The following is a 12,650-nucleotide window of genomic DNA, read 5'->3' on the forward strand; positions in this document are numbered from 1 at the left end:
GTAAGTCTTCCAATATAAGTCCTTAATTCCCCCTTCCCTTACTTGATGGTTCACTGAAATAGGCTTCTGCGTAGCTCACGTCTGCATGTTGTGAGTGTGTGTGTATGCATGCATTGCCATATGCGCATACGTCTAGCCAGCAGTCTGGAATGTGTGCACACGATTTGAATATTTCTCATTTAAGTATGCAAAGTGGCCAGATAACCCTCTGTTTTCCACCCTCTTCCAGCAATTAGAGAAATAAATAAAAAAGCGTTCTAATTAGGATGTTGAGAGGAAATGTAGAGGAAGGAAGCATTTTCCTTACTCCAATTTTTCCGTCCCACATGCAGTGCATGAATAATCCAAATGCTGCTCTGGCCATAAACAGTAATCTTTATTGCCATGGTCATAAATCATCCTTTGGATATACAGAAAGAAAATGACCAAATCTCCAAAGTAGTTTGATGGATCCGCGCATACAAAAAAAAATCCCAGCATATTTCAGTGACACTGAAGCCCTGTGGCAGCGGATTGAATGCTGATAGTGCTCACTGAATATATATCTCAGGGAAGACAGATTACAGTTCCTTGAACAGATGCCTGTGCCTGTAAACAATGTTAAAGGGAAACAGCAGCTTAACGACCAAACTCATTACAGCAGCCGGCAGATCAAAGCAACCAGGGATTCTGATGTCACATTTACAAAGTGTGTCTGTCTGTGTGTGTGTGCTGAGGTAGACCACGTAAGCTGCATGTGTTTTTGTATCTAAATGTCTGTGTGGGATGCAGTTCTAGCAGCCCAAAATGCTTTAGCAACCACAGGGATCTGAGTAATCTACCTCTATCCAAGCGTCACAAGCGACAGAAACATGCCTATCACATCCATCAGACTTTCCATCTACTTCTCATTCCTTTTTCATCCCCCATTTCCTCATTCTCGATTCCCTATTCCTTTACTTGGAGATTTCGTTCATTGCTAATCAAAAGATTTATAGCTATCGAGAGATAAATATGAAGGATGCAGACCACAGAAAGTAAGCCCACTGCCTACATTTAATACTTTCGAGTTGGTTGGACAAAAGCTCCTCATACGCTGAGTTAAAATTTCCAAAGTTTTAAGTCCCTGGGCTAACCTTATGTTGACTCAGATATTAGGCCAAGCAGTTCAGGTTATATTCCTGGTCAGCCAATTTATTCCATAATTCTCCCTAAGCAGAGAATTTGATGGTTAATAAGCATGTGTTTTCAGCACCAATTAAGAACAGAGCATCTGGAATGTTGCATGAACATATGTCAGCCCCCATCTCCAGCTGAAATTATGCGCTGGAGAGGTCACCCATATAAAACACAGAGAAGATGGGTATATTAAAGCATTTTTTTAAGAGATGTTAAAACAATGTTGAGCAAGAGAAACTGTGGAGAAACTTACGAAAACGTCCATAAGCATGTGTTCCAAGGTCACCTCTAAGTCCTCGAGTCGTGCAGAAAGAGTCATCGTTCAACTGATCAACAACCACGGCAACAAAAAAAGAAAAAAAGTGATTTTTCTATAAAATACTTAAGCAAGATTCTCTTTCTCTCTTTTTATTCAGTTCGCTCATGGGATTAATCCTCATAAATAACTTAAAGAAAGTAATAAAGCCATATCAGCTATATAATATCCAATTCTTCCAAGGAGTTGTGCCAGTAACAGTCCAACTTAACTTTTCAACAATTCACTTTTATTCTCCATCCACTGCAAGATTCCCAAATGGCCAGCTGTAACAAACAAGACTATCTCCAGCAAGTTTGGCTCCCAAATCTCCTCGTCACATCTAAGTTATGATCCATGAGAGAAATGAAGACACTGACAACTCCCTGGCAGAGGGAGGGCAGAGGGTGGTCTCACTGTTCTTGCTAGGATGCATAGAGGAGGATGAGAGGAGGCGTACGGCTTGATGGGAGAACTGACACTCAGAGAGGCAACTATTTTGTGACAAAGTCATATGTCTGCCTCACTTTTTGGATATCGCTCTAACATTTTCCAAGTTGTTTGACTTATCTCTACCCTCTTTTTACATTTCTCTCTCCCCTTCTTGTTCTCGGCGCCTTTTCAGGTCTCTGTCCACAGTGGGCGTCTTTGTGCGGAGGGAGAGCCTGGGGCAGCTGATGCACAGTTCTGGGTGCTCTTGGCTGGGGTCATCCTCTCTCACACTGGGCCTCTCATCAATGGGCCTTTGTGGTAGCCTCATTAAGGGTTGGCCTTGGATGCTGAGGCTCTCATAGACACACAAGGGGGAAAACAAGAGCGATATGGCCTGGATCTATGACTGGAAGCTTATGTAACAGTTGCAGCAGGGGTGGGGTGGTGTTGTAGAAGGCAGGGTATGTGGGGGAGACTGGAGGCAGGAGGGGGAGAATAAGGGTGCATAGCTGAGGGGGCAGTAATTCAGTAAGAGGGGAGGGAGAGCAGAAGCGAGGGGAAGCGGGGAGACAGAGGATGTTGGTGGGACACTCCTTGGAGAGTGGTTGTTTCTGTTTTTCTGGCGGGAGCCGGTGGAATGTACCCCCCACCACCACTATTCTGTGTTCATTAACAAGAAAGAGAAAAAACAGAAAGGCCGGATCAGACTGAAATGAGTTTAGCTGGGCTGGACCAACAAACAGGATGTGAGTGCACAGAGGAAGACTTTCTGCATTTACTATCAGAATTCAGGCTACAACAGGAAGCTGGAGAAGATCATAGTAACAACACAAAAGTCTGGAAATAAGCCAAAGGACTAATTAAGCAACCAGTTTCAGACATAATAATTAATTAATGTCCCTGCATCGTTTAAGCTGATGGTCACATCCATCATCGTCTCCATCTTTTGACTCCACAATTAACCGTTTTCTAACTGCTCCAATTACTTCATCTCTCACTGGGTGTCACAGACATCCCTCTCAAAAAATGTTTCGAGCCAGTCCTCCTCGTCCTGCCCTATTTTCCTAATCCATGCACTCCCAGAATGCCAATGGCCTATGCTCTCTAAACTCTCTTGGATGTGAGGTCATCATGAACTCATGAACTCATCAGTCCTCACATCAACTCTGCAGTCCAGAGGACTGGGGTGCAACTCACAGTTTTGCACTGTGATTTGATGTTGTTACGTCCCTGCAAATGAGGTCTAGGGGAAGGGGTGGGGAACAGTAACAAATAGGGCTGGGAAAGAATAAAAAGGAAACCAGACAGAGAGGTTTAGCATAAACACACATATAAGGACACATTCAGACCCCATAATACACACAACTGGGTGTTAAAGAGTGCACATCCATCAGTCCTTTGTTGCCCTCAGGAGGCCATCCCGCCTTCCTGAAGCTCCTAATGCTGACTGCTGTGAATATGTAACACCCATAATAACTTAGAAATATCACTCTAATTTTCATCTGCATGCTGCATGAATTATAAATATCCGCTAGCGTGGTGAAGATTGATAGTATATGACCATTAAGACTTGCGAGGCAGGCAGCTCATGGAGTCCGAATGCCAAGAGGAGTGTAGAGATAGCGGCAGGTAGCCTAGCCTAGCATTTATAATTAGAGAAGAGCTTAACCCCCAACTGAGAGACAACGCAGGACAGCATGTCCCGGTGTGACTCCTTCTTGGCACGAGCAGGGTTAAAACCCAGATTTCTCGGTATAATCTAGACTGTGTGTCTAAGGGAACATAAATGAAGACAGTGGAATGAATCCTCTGTGCAATGTTTTTACGACAGGTGACTCACAGAGAGCTGAATATCTCCTCACCTCTTTGGATAAACCAATTATGTTCCCTCATGCACAACTGCAAACTCACAGGCACTAATAAATGTGTATACTCGAACATATTGGCATGCGACTGACAAAGGTTTAATGTAAGACTGCTTTGCGTCGATTATCATATGCACAGATACACAAAGACTACCATATATATTCATATACCGGTACATATATATAAAAGTAGAATTAAATACTAGCTACTTCAACAAGCATATTGAACTATATTTAACTGTTATATGCTTTGTCACCCCCTTTAGCTAAAAAGCTGCAGTGTATGCTGTACTTTAATATGAATCAAGCTGGAACAGTGAGATGTTTATTATTTTTTTGCAACCATCAGTTTCCTCCTGAAAGCTGACCGTCCCACTAATCCCATAATCAGGAAGAGCACCAGAGTGGCAGCAGTTCAGATTGTGCATCACAAAATGGGCCTTTAACAAGACTCTCTGATTCTTCTTCACACTCAAAGCTCCGAGGACAGTTTTGCTCTTTAAATCTAATTTTAGGCGAGAGTACAGAGCGTGCGCCTGTGTGAGCCTGATTGATCATGATAGCCACCTGGTGTGCAAAATAGGGATATGTGCTAATCAAACTCCTGGCAGCCTTCCAAGTCAGTTGAGGTTTGTATACACACAAGCATTCAAAAATAGTAGGCCCACCTATTCCAGCCATGTTGATAAAGCCTCTTAAGCACCTGCCTGCACCTAACTGTCCAAAGAGTTTACTGGCAGCTTTAACATTGGACAGGAAGGCATTTAAGTCCAAGCACTGCACTTTACAAGCTCGCATGCCTGTTGTGGTGACCGCATATGGTTTGACTGGCCAGTTAAATGTCATTGCGTGATGCGTTTTCTCTCTGATTAAAGCTCTAGCAGAAATTTTTACATGATGCAAATGTTTTTGTCTTTATATCTTTGCTGACAGTTTGTCTCTTTTTCTCTGGGTTATAAACGACAGGCAGCGCAGATGCAAAGGATTCTGCTAAATCATTCACTTCATCGCTGTTAGTAATGAGAATTTTGCTGTGTCATTCTGCAACCCAAATCTGTCATTCCACAATGCAGTGAATGGCTCTGTGTCTGTCTGTGAGACTGTGTGTATTTGTGTGTGTGTGTGTTTGCAGCATTTCTAGAAATACCTGTGAAGAGTGAGGCAGGTGCACGCTACTATCTTATGTCATTCTATCTGCAGTGAAAGTCACCTTGGATTTTAAAGGGACCCATTCACACTCAGACCGCAGAAAATGTCCTTTGAAAGATCTGAGGAGAAAATGAAAAGAACATCTGATATGCGAGGGGATCAGAAGCCATTCACAAGAATAATACACACCTTACACCTTTTCTCCCTTGGTTGGAGCCGCTGTCTTGCTTGTTCTATACACAAGCCACTCGCCACAGAGTAAGTGTGTGTCTTGGATGCACTGAGCAGACAGAATGCGACAGAGGCATATTTTAGGGCCTGGTTGTATGAAGGCACTGGATTGAGTCATGCTCCAGGATTTTCTGCCCCAGTAAACTTAGCCCACTTTACCCACTGCCGAGGAGACTTCACAGCCTCCGCTATGCAGGGAAACAAACAGGGATAGACGTATTCAACCACACCAAAGAAAACACTGTTTCCTTAATTTAACAATTAACACTCAGTTTAAAAATATGCACGCCCGTCTGCCTGCAACTCTGCCCAACTTTTTATGAATTACTCTAGCATGCAAGCAGCACACTCACATCAACTTAGGATCAAGACATGCACGTGAGGCGCTCTCCCCCCAAACTCGGCACACACACAGTTGGGAATCTGATTTGTAGCAGTGTGAGCGTTAAATGTTTGATGATGCGGCTACATATTTAATCTTTACAGACCAGATCATGGTGGGAAATGGGTTATACACGATTGTACTCCCAACGGAAAACATTGGGTTACTGAGGGGAAAAAAAGAGGCAAACATGGTTTTAAGCTTTTAATATGTTTCTGTGACATCTTAATTGCTATTTCTAAATTTGGAGACATTCAGTTTAGACATTAATAAGCAAATCTGCAGTTTAAGTAAACATCAGTGTTGAATGCCAGGCATTTTTCAACATAAGTTATTTTAATGTTTTGAATTGCTTTGGGAACAGAGATTACTGCTGAAACCCCATAAACTAATGTAAGTGTTCCTGTATTGCTCACACCCATGCCACACAGTTCTCATTCTTTAGACCTTTGGCTCGGCCATATTTGTCTACATGCAGGATGCAGCTGTGCTTATAACTCTCGTAAACCTCTCAGCCCGTCGTAACTACACAACTCTCCTCCTTTATAGACATTAAATCATTATGATCCCTCAGGCACGCAGGCCACAAATTAACGAAGCATGTGCATAAACAAATACAAAGTACAAAGAGGATGCACCTGTAAACCCCCCCCCCCCCACACACACACACACACACTCATACTTGCATTTCCTCACGCTTCTAATGAGCTAACATGAACTAGTCATGCTATAACCCTCAACACACATGCATGCTTTCTCCCAGGAGGGCAGTAACCCAAGCCAGACGGTGCCAGCTCCACCTCTTGCTGCAGGCATGGGACTAAGCTGCTTGTTACTGTACAGATGGGCCCCACACCTCTGACAGGTGCTCCGGCTCAACTTCTACCACGCAAACCAATGGCAAATGCATTGCCAAATGACTCAGGCTTTGTCTTTTTTAACGTGCAGAGGAGGAAGGGAAGGAGAGCCCCCCCGGGGTACAGCAAAAGAAAGACGTAATTTGAGAAGATCATCTCCACCTCCTGACATTACTCCAGGCCATCCTTCTCATCATTGCGAAGGGAAAATGTCGAACAACATGGCAGCTTGTGTTTATGGTTTTATTCACTGTATCAGAACTGATAGTCAGCTATTACTCGCCTTATCTTTTAGCAAACACTTCACCTTATTTATGTTTCTCTGCTGTGCAGAACAAATGGATGGGATGAAAGAAGAATCCAGAAAGACACTGGGTTTATAGAGAGAGGCAGCCTGATGCCACCTGGGGCCATAGCCAGACAAACCAGTCACCTCCCACCCTCCTCTGTCTTTGTCCTTGCTACACCTCCTCATCTGCACCCCAGTCAAAGAAAAGATGTGCTGTGACAGACAGTGCTTGATCACTCCTGGGTCTGTCCAAGCCAGGGTCACGTCCCATGATATTTACCACATATTTACATTCAGAGCCAACTATTGCCATGGGAACAGAGGTGCTATGCAAACTATGAAAGGGAAAGGAAGGAATAAAATGGTATAAGCTGACCACATGAAACATTAAGGACTGGAGGGAGACGAGAGAAAGTCTACTGGGAGGGAACATGGGGGGCAAATCCCACGTAATTGCCCCTCTAGCAGACAGCAGGGGTAATAGGATGGCCACTCAGTCACTGACACAGCTCATAATTATTAATCAAGCTCAGCATTTAGCATATGCTCCCCTCCCTTTCAATCCTCACTCACTGGCGCCCCATCATTTTCCTCTCTTGATTTCACTTGTTCTTTCATTGCTCTTCTTTCCAGTCACTGTCTCTCGTGAACAGCAGGAGATACAGGATGAGGTCATTAATTATATACCTCACTGTTCTTCAGTCAACACACACAGATGATCTCCTGTTCTGAACCTCGGTACTCCACAACCACTGCGTTGCTGAGAAAGTTGTGATGACAATGATGAAAGGAAATGCGGTGTACAGTTTTGCTCTTATCTGAACCAAACAGCCAGCGCTCATACACAGCAGAGCAGCAGACCACTGCCGATTAGAGCAGAGGGTCTCTGCTTATTGGCCCCATACATCAGAAAGGACACAATGAACAGCTGACAGCTGCAATCTAAAGCAACATCAGTAGTTTTTTTCTTTCTCTCGCCTTCTTGATGCTTACCGATGTGAAGAGGAACTTCAAACCTTCATAAACGAGAACGGAGTACAAAAATAACTTCAGGGCCCATCGGGACTGCTCTTCCTCAGGTGGACTTTCAAGTGCTGAGCTTGTTATTCAGAGGAACCTTGGGAAAGGTTAGGAATCCCATCGCACAGCACACTCTGGTGGTAAGAGGGTGGAATGCACTGCATACGTGAAAGTAGTGTAAATGGTGAATAAATGAAGACAAACAGCTCATGTGAATGTAATTAAAGCATATCGGGGGAAAAATACACTTGAAAAAACGGCACAGCAGATAAAAGCTGATCTAGAGATCCACAACAGCAACGTTTCTACAGGGCGGTTACCACTGAACTCACCTGGCAGCTCTAAGAAACAACAAACATTTGCTCTCAAGAACTTTTTTATGTTTTAGGTATTTGTACTGCACCATTATTTCTAAGCTGCTCAATTCAATGCCAATGTACATAATAATACCCAACACCCACCTGCACCCATTTTAGAAACCTGTTAGACGACATTTCATGTAAGATTGATGGTGTACTGAATAAAAGAAGTTGGACTCGTCTTCATGATCTGCTTTTTACTTTTGTGTGTTATTAGACACTTCCTTGGTTTTGTTCAACCTCTGCACAAGTGCTGACATGCATTTTGAGCATTATGCATGTCCTGTGTTTAACAAAAAGATACTGGGAGGTTAATGGTTAGCAACGATATTTATCAGTATTTACCAGAATTAGTGCATCAACCTTTGCCAGTGAGTGTGTATGCGTGCGTGTCTTAAATGTTATTCTGTAATTGCAAGCAAATTAAAGTAGAAGGGTTAAATCCAGATGTTTTCCATATAAAATATATATATCTACATTAACTTGTGCCGTTTTATAACTACATATATTAATTTACATCACTTGAAAAAAACACACACACAGAAAAAGATGTACATGCAAACAAAGCACACAGCAAATAACACCAGCTGCTGCTGAAAACCAGACACATCCGCATACAAACACCTCAAGACGTTTATTAATGGCCTTAACTGCAATGGCAGATGCTCACATCTGTTCAGAAGAAAATGCACATCCGTGTATGTGCAGACACAAATACACTCAGGGGTGAGTTATAAATCTGACACACGTCACCTTTAATTGCTCTAACAAGCCATAATGAGAGCATCAGAGGTCAGAGAGACACTTAGGATGATGTAAATATTCCTAGGAGGATGGATGAGCATCAATCTGGCAATGCTGATTTCATATTTTGGTTTAATTCAGCGTAATGGCAGCTGTCTACACAGGGGAGAAGAGAGGTAATAGGATACCTGGCAAACACTGCACAGAGTCCACAGATTGAAAAGGATTGGTGGAAAGAATAGAAATGTAAAATAAAACACCCAGCATTTAGACTGCTTATGCAATAAGCAGTAAAATGCATGCTTTTTATTTAAGGGAACTCAAAGGTTTTATGTCTTAGTCCTAACTGAGAATTGTCAAGGTGTCTTAAAGAACCCCCTACCCCCTCCAAGTCCAGTCTGTGACTATAAGCAGATTCTTTCCCCTCCTTTATCCCGCCAACGTTACATCTTTTCTTCTTTTTCTCCATCCATTCATCCTCCTATCTATCAGTTTTTCTAAGCAGTCGTGAACCCACTCCTCCCAGCCCCACTGCTAGGAAACTGACAAGCCAACATCAATTAAGCTGTCTAGTGGCACCGCATGGGTCCATATGTCTGGGGCTGTACACATAGATGTTATGGAGCATGCAAATTGACCAGTGTGCATGCGTGTGTTTGGGGATGTGCACATTTTGAGTCTACAATGCATCTGTATGCAAAAGCGCTCAATGTCTTTGTCTCCTTGAGCAGCCATGTACATAAATCATGAATTAGCCATTAGCGCACTAGAGCGTAAAAACCGCAAATGTAAAACTGTTAAATGCTGTTTGATTAAAGACATTTGGAAAAAAACCAAGAAGGAAGCTTCACTAAACCTAAAAGGAAACAATTGAACTTAAAATTCTACTAGAAATCTTCATAAAGTGCAAAAATGTATTTTGGTCAACAGACCTAAATAAGGTTTTATGGTACCTGAATTTGAAAAAGACAGTGTTTGTTTCGTTGTTGTTTTTTGTATTTGTGTTTGTCATCCTTTTTTTTTTCTTTCTTTTTTTTTTTTTTTACAAATTTGTAAGGGCACATTTGGTGTGCTCTGCAGTTTTTGTTGATGTTAACATGCATCAAGTCGAGTGGGTTCAGTTTCTTCTTTTTATCTGCTAGAAAAAAATTCACCATGAGCCAATATGCTAAATGGATACCCAAGCAAACAGCCATCAGCACAGCAATATAATCCTTTGCAGCTTCACATTTGCTGCTTTGACAATTAAGCTTATCCAGGTTAGAAGCCAGAAACTCCACAGCCACAGGCTGAAATTGAGACTCGTGGTGGTGGTGGAGTGATTGCAACTTTCTAATAAAGCTGGAATTCCTCAGTGCATGCGAATGGGTCAGAATGGTGCAACTGTGATTTATTTATTTCTTAACACCATTACAAATACAAATAAGTATGCCTCTTTTCTCTCTCTACCTCTCACCTCAGGGCAGTTATATGGTCAGCCAATCAAATCTGAGTAGACCTGCTAGTAACCGCTGCAAGCTTACTCTCTTCATCTATAAAAGGTCACAGTTCAGAGCCCAGGGGAAGACATATAGGGTGGCTTAAAGTATGGGTGTAATGGGCTAGAAATGGTGAGTCTATGATGGTGCAGAGGGGAAAAATGACAGAGTAAATGGTGGAAGAAGTGCTTAAGTGTGTATGACTAGAGGAGATAAGAAAATGATTTATGGTTTCAGGGGGAAAAAATAAAACTCTTATTTCCTGGGTAAGAGTATGCATGAGTATTTGTGTATTTATAAAATTCATCTGTGCAACATAGCTGAACAGATAGGGTGATGTATGATACCTCTTAGAGCCAGTGTCACCCACTGTAGGAATTCTGACACTACTAATCCTCTGTAGGTTCATTAGAGATACTTGTGTGGTTGAGCAGTGGTGATTACATTCTAATACAGGAAATATAGCATTACATTTGCCATTTGGATTGTCTAAAGGCTTACGGCAGTGCAGTCAATGTCTCTTGAGACGCTATTCTATATAAGTACATAGATAGAGTCAATATCTAATAATGGGACTGCTGCAGGCTTTTTTATTTTAAAAGATAGGGTTTAAACACTGACAGAAATAAATGCACCACGCTATAGTGAAATTATCTTTACGACGGTTCTCGTGTTATGTGCTCTACCTATCTATGTGAAGACTAATTCTGCCCTCCCATCTTTCAATTGCTTTCTGTGAAATTATTTAAAAAACGCCTCTAGACTAATGACAGCCAATGAAGTGGAAAATCTGCACCCCGCGTTTCCATGACAACATCAAGTGCTTGGTCTGCTTCTCCAGTTGTTCAATTGCGCCCTGATTGATCTCATCGTTTGGAACTCTTCAAGGGGACAAGAGCCCATTTGACATGCTTGACACCAAAGGGTACGCTCAAATGCACACACATTTACACAACCAGAGGTGGTGCATGGCCGCCGGGCTGCGTCTTCAAAAATGGGGAAAGAGACGCTCAGCAGAGAGGAAACGCTTCAAACAGGGAACTGTGGGAGGAGGACTCTCTCAACATGGCATCCCGCCGATCTAATCTTACTCTGCAGAGCAAGAGTTGAGCCTCTTTTTATCTTAATCTGCCTCTCTGCATGTCATCAGTGCACGGGTGTTGCACGTGGGATGTGAATTTTTGTGAATTAACAGATGCTAATAAGGATAATATATAGCTAATAAAGTTCATACATATATATATGTATATATATATATATATATATATATATATATATATATATATATATATACATATACATATATATATATATATATATATATATATATATAATAATCTTTAAAGTATTATCGGAGCACTAAGTGCGGTGACTTCCAAATTAGGCGAGTGGCTCCACCAGATCCCAGGAACAACATCGGAGATCTCTGTCCAGAAGAGCACAGTCCTAGGAACAACTAAGATACTGCACAGGACCCTCAAGTTCCCAGGCCTCTGGTAGAGGACCTGAGCTTGAAGGATTGACCACCCGTAGGGGCGAGTGGGGAATATATATAATAATATCAATAATAATCTTTAAAGTATTATCACCATATACAGATGTGTGAGGCAAAGCATATACAATATCATAAGCGCCTTATACAACTATCAGAGCTGTTGTGTACCTTTTGTCCAAATGGGACAGCGTTTCAGTACAGGAATAACACAGCAAGTAGTTGCACTCTAACATTACCTGTGATTGTATTCTACATCATTCAACATTGTAAAATGACATTTATGAACATTAAAATGCACAAACATAACAATAGAAATGTGGCTGAAGAGGTGTGCCATTTATACACAGCCCCATGATATCATAGGGCAGCAGCGCAGCTGTTTGTACTTCAGCAAAAAACTATAATCACAACATAAAATCCAATGTGGCCCATAACTGAGATTTCCCTTGACAGTGCATTTATTAGGCTAAGATGATGACAGCTGGGAGATGTGGCTCTACATTCAGTGTACATGTAACTGTGTGTGTGTTTGAGTATGTGTGTTCATGTGTGTGTCTGTGCCTCAGAACCCCAGCATGTGTGTTTGTTTGCATTTGCCCCATGTGGTTTCAGCAACCAGACATCCCTCTGCTGCGCACTTTGGCCTTTAAATGCTGCCAGCTAACCTGCTGTTCATTGTGTGAGAGAGAGAGAGAGAGAGGGAGAGAGAGAGAGGACTGAGCAGGCTGCCAAATGCAGCCCCACCTTTTGCTGCAAATCTGAAGCCCACCATCCTGGCCTTTCACTCGTAATTATATTAACCCAGATAGCGAGGTCGGCTTCAGGCATGCACGTATGGAGAACACAACAATTTGGGATTTTTTATTTTTTTTGGGGAGGGGGGGAGGAGTGCATCC

At 42.3% G+C, this 12,650-nt stretch overlaps 1 protein-coding gene across 3 annotated transcripts in view; it reads right to left on the bottom strand.

The window, feature by feature from the left end:
- frmd4a (FERM domain containing 4A) overlaps nt 1-12,650 on the bottom strand; it is a 98,319-nt gene that overhangs the window by 60,684 nt on the left and 24,985 nt on the right. The window contains exon 1 of one of the 3 annotated variants that reach the window (XM_084933228.1): nt 1,412-2,031. The exons of the other annotated variants lie outside the window; for them this stretch is intronic. Within the exon in view, the coding sequence (XP_084789354.1) occupies nt 1,412-1,477 (66 nt within the window). The 5' untranslated portion in view covers nt 1,478-2,031. Of the gene's footprint in view, nt 1-1,411; nt 2,032-12,650 lie in introns of those variants that run through there. 3 annotated transcript variants of the gene reach the window in all.

The sequence above is a fragment of the Perissodus microlepis genome, chromosome 7 (assembly GCF_051167445.1).
Source record: "Perissodus microlepis isolate ML-2025 ecotype Zambia chromosome 7, ASM5116744v1, whole genome shotgun sequence".
Taxonomy (NCBI): Eukaryota; Metazoa; Chordata; class Actinopteri; order Cichliformes; family Cichlidae; genus Perissodus; species Perissodus microlepis.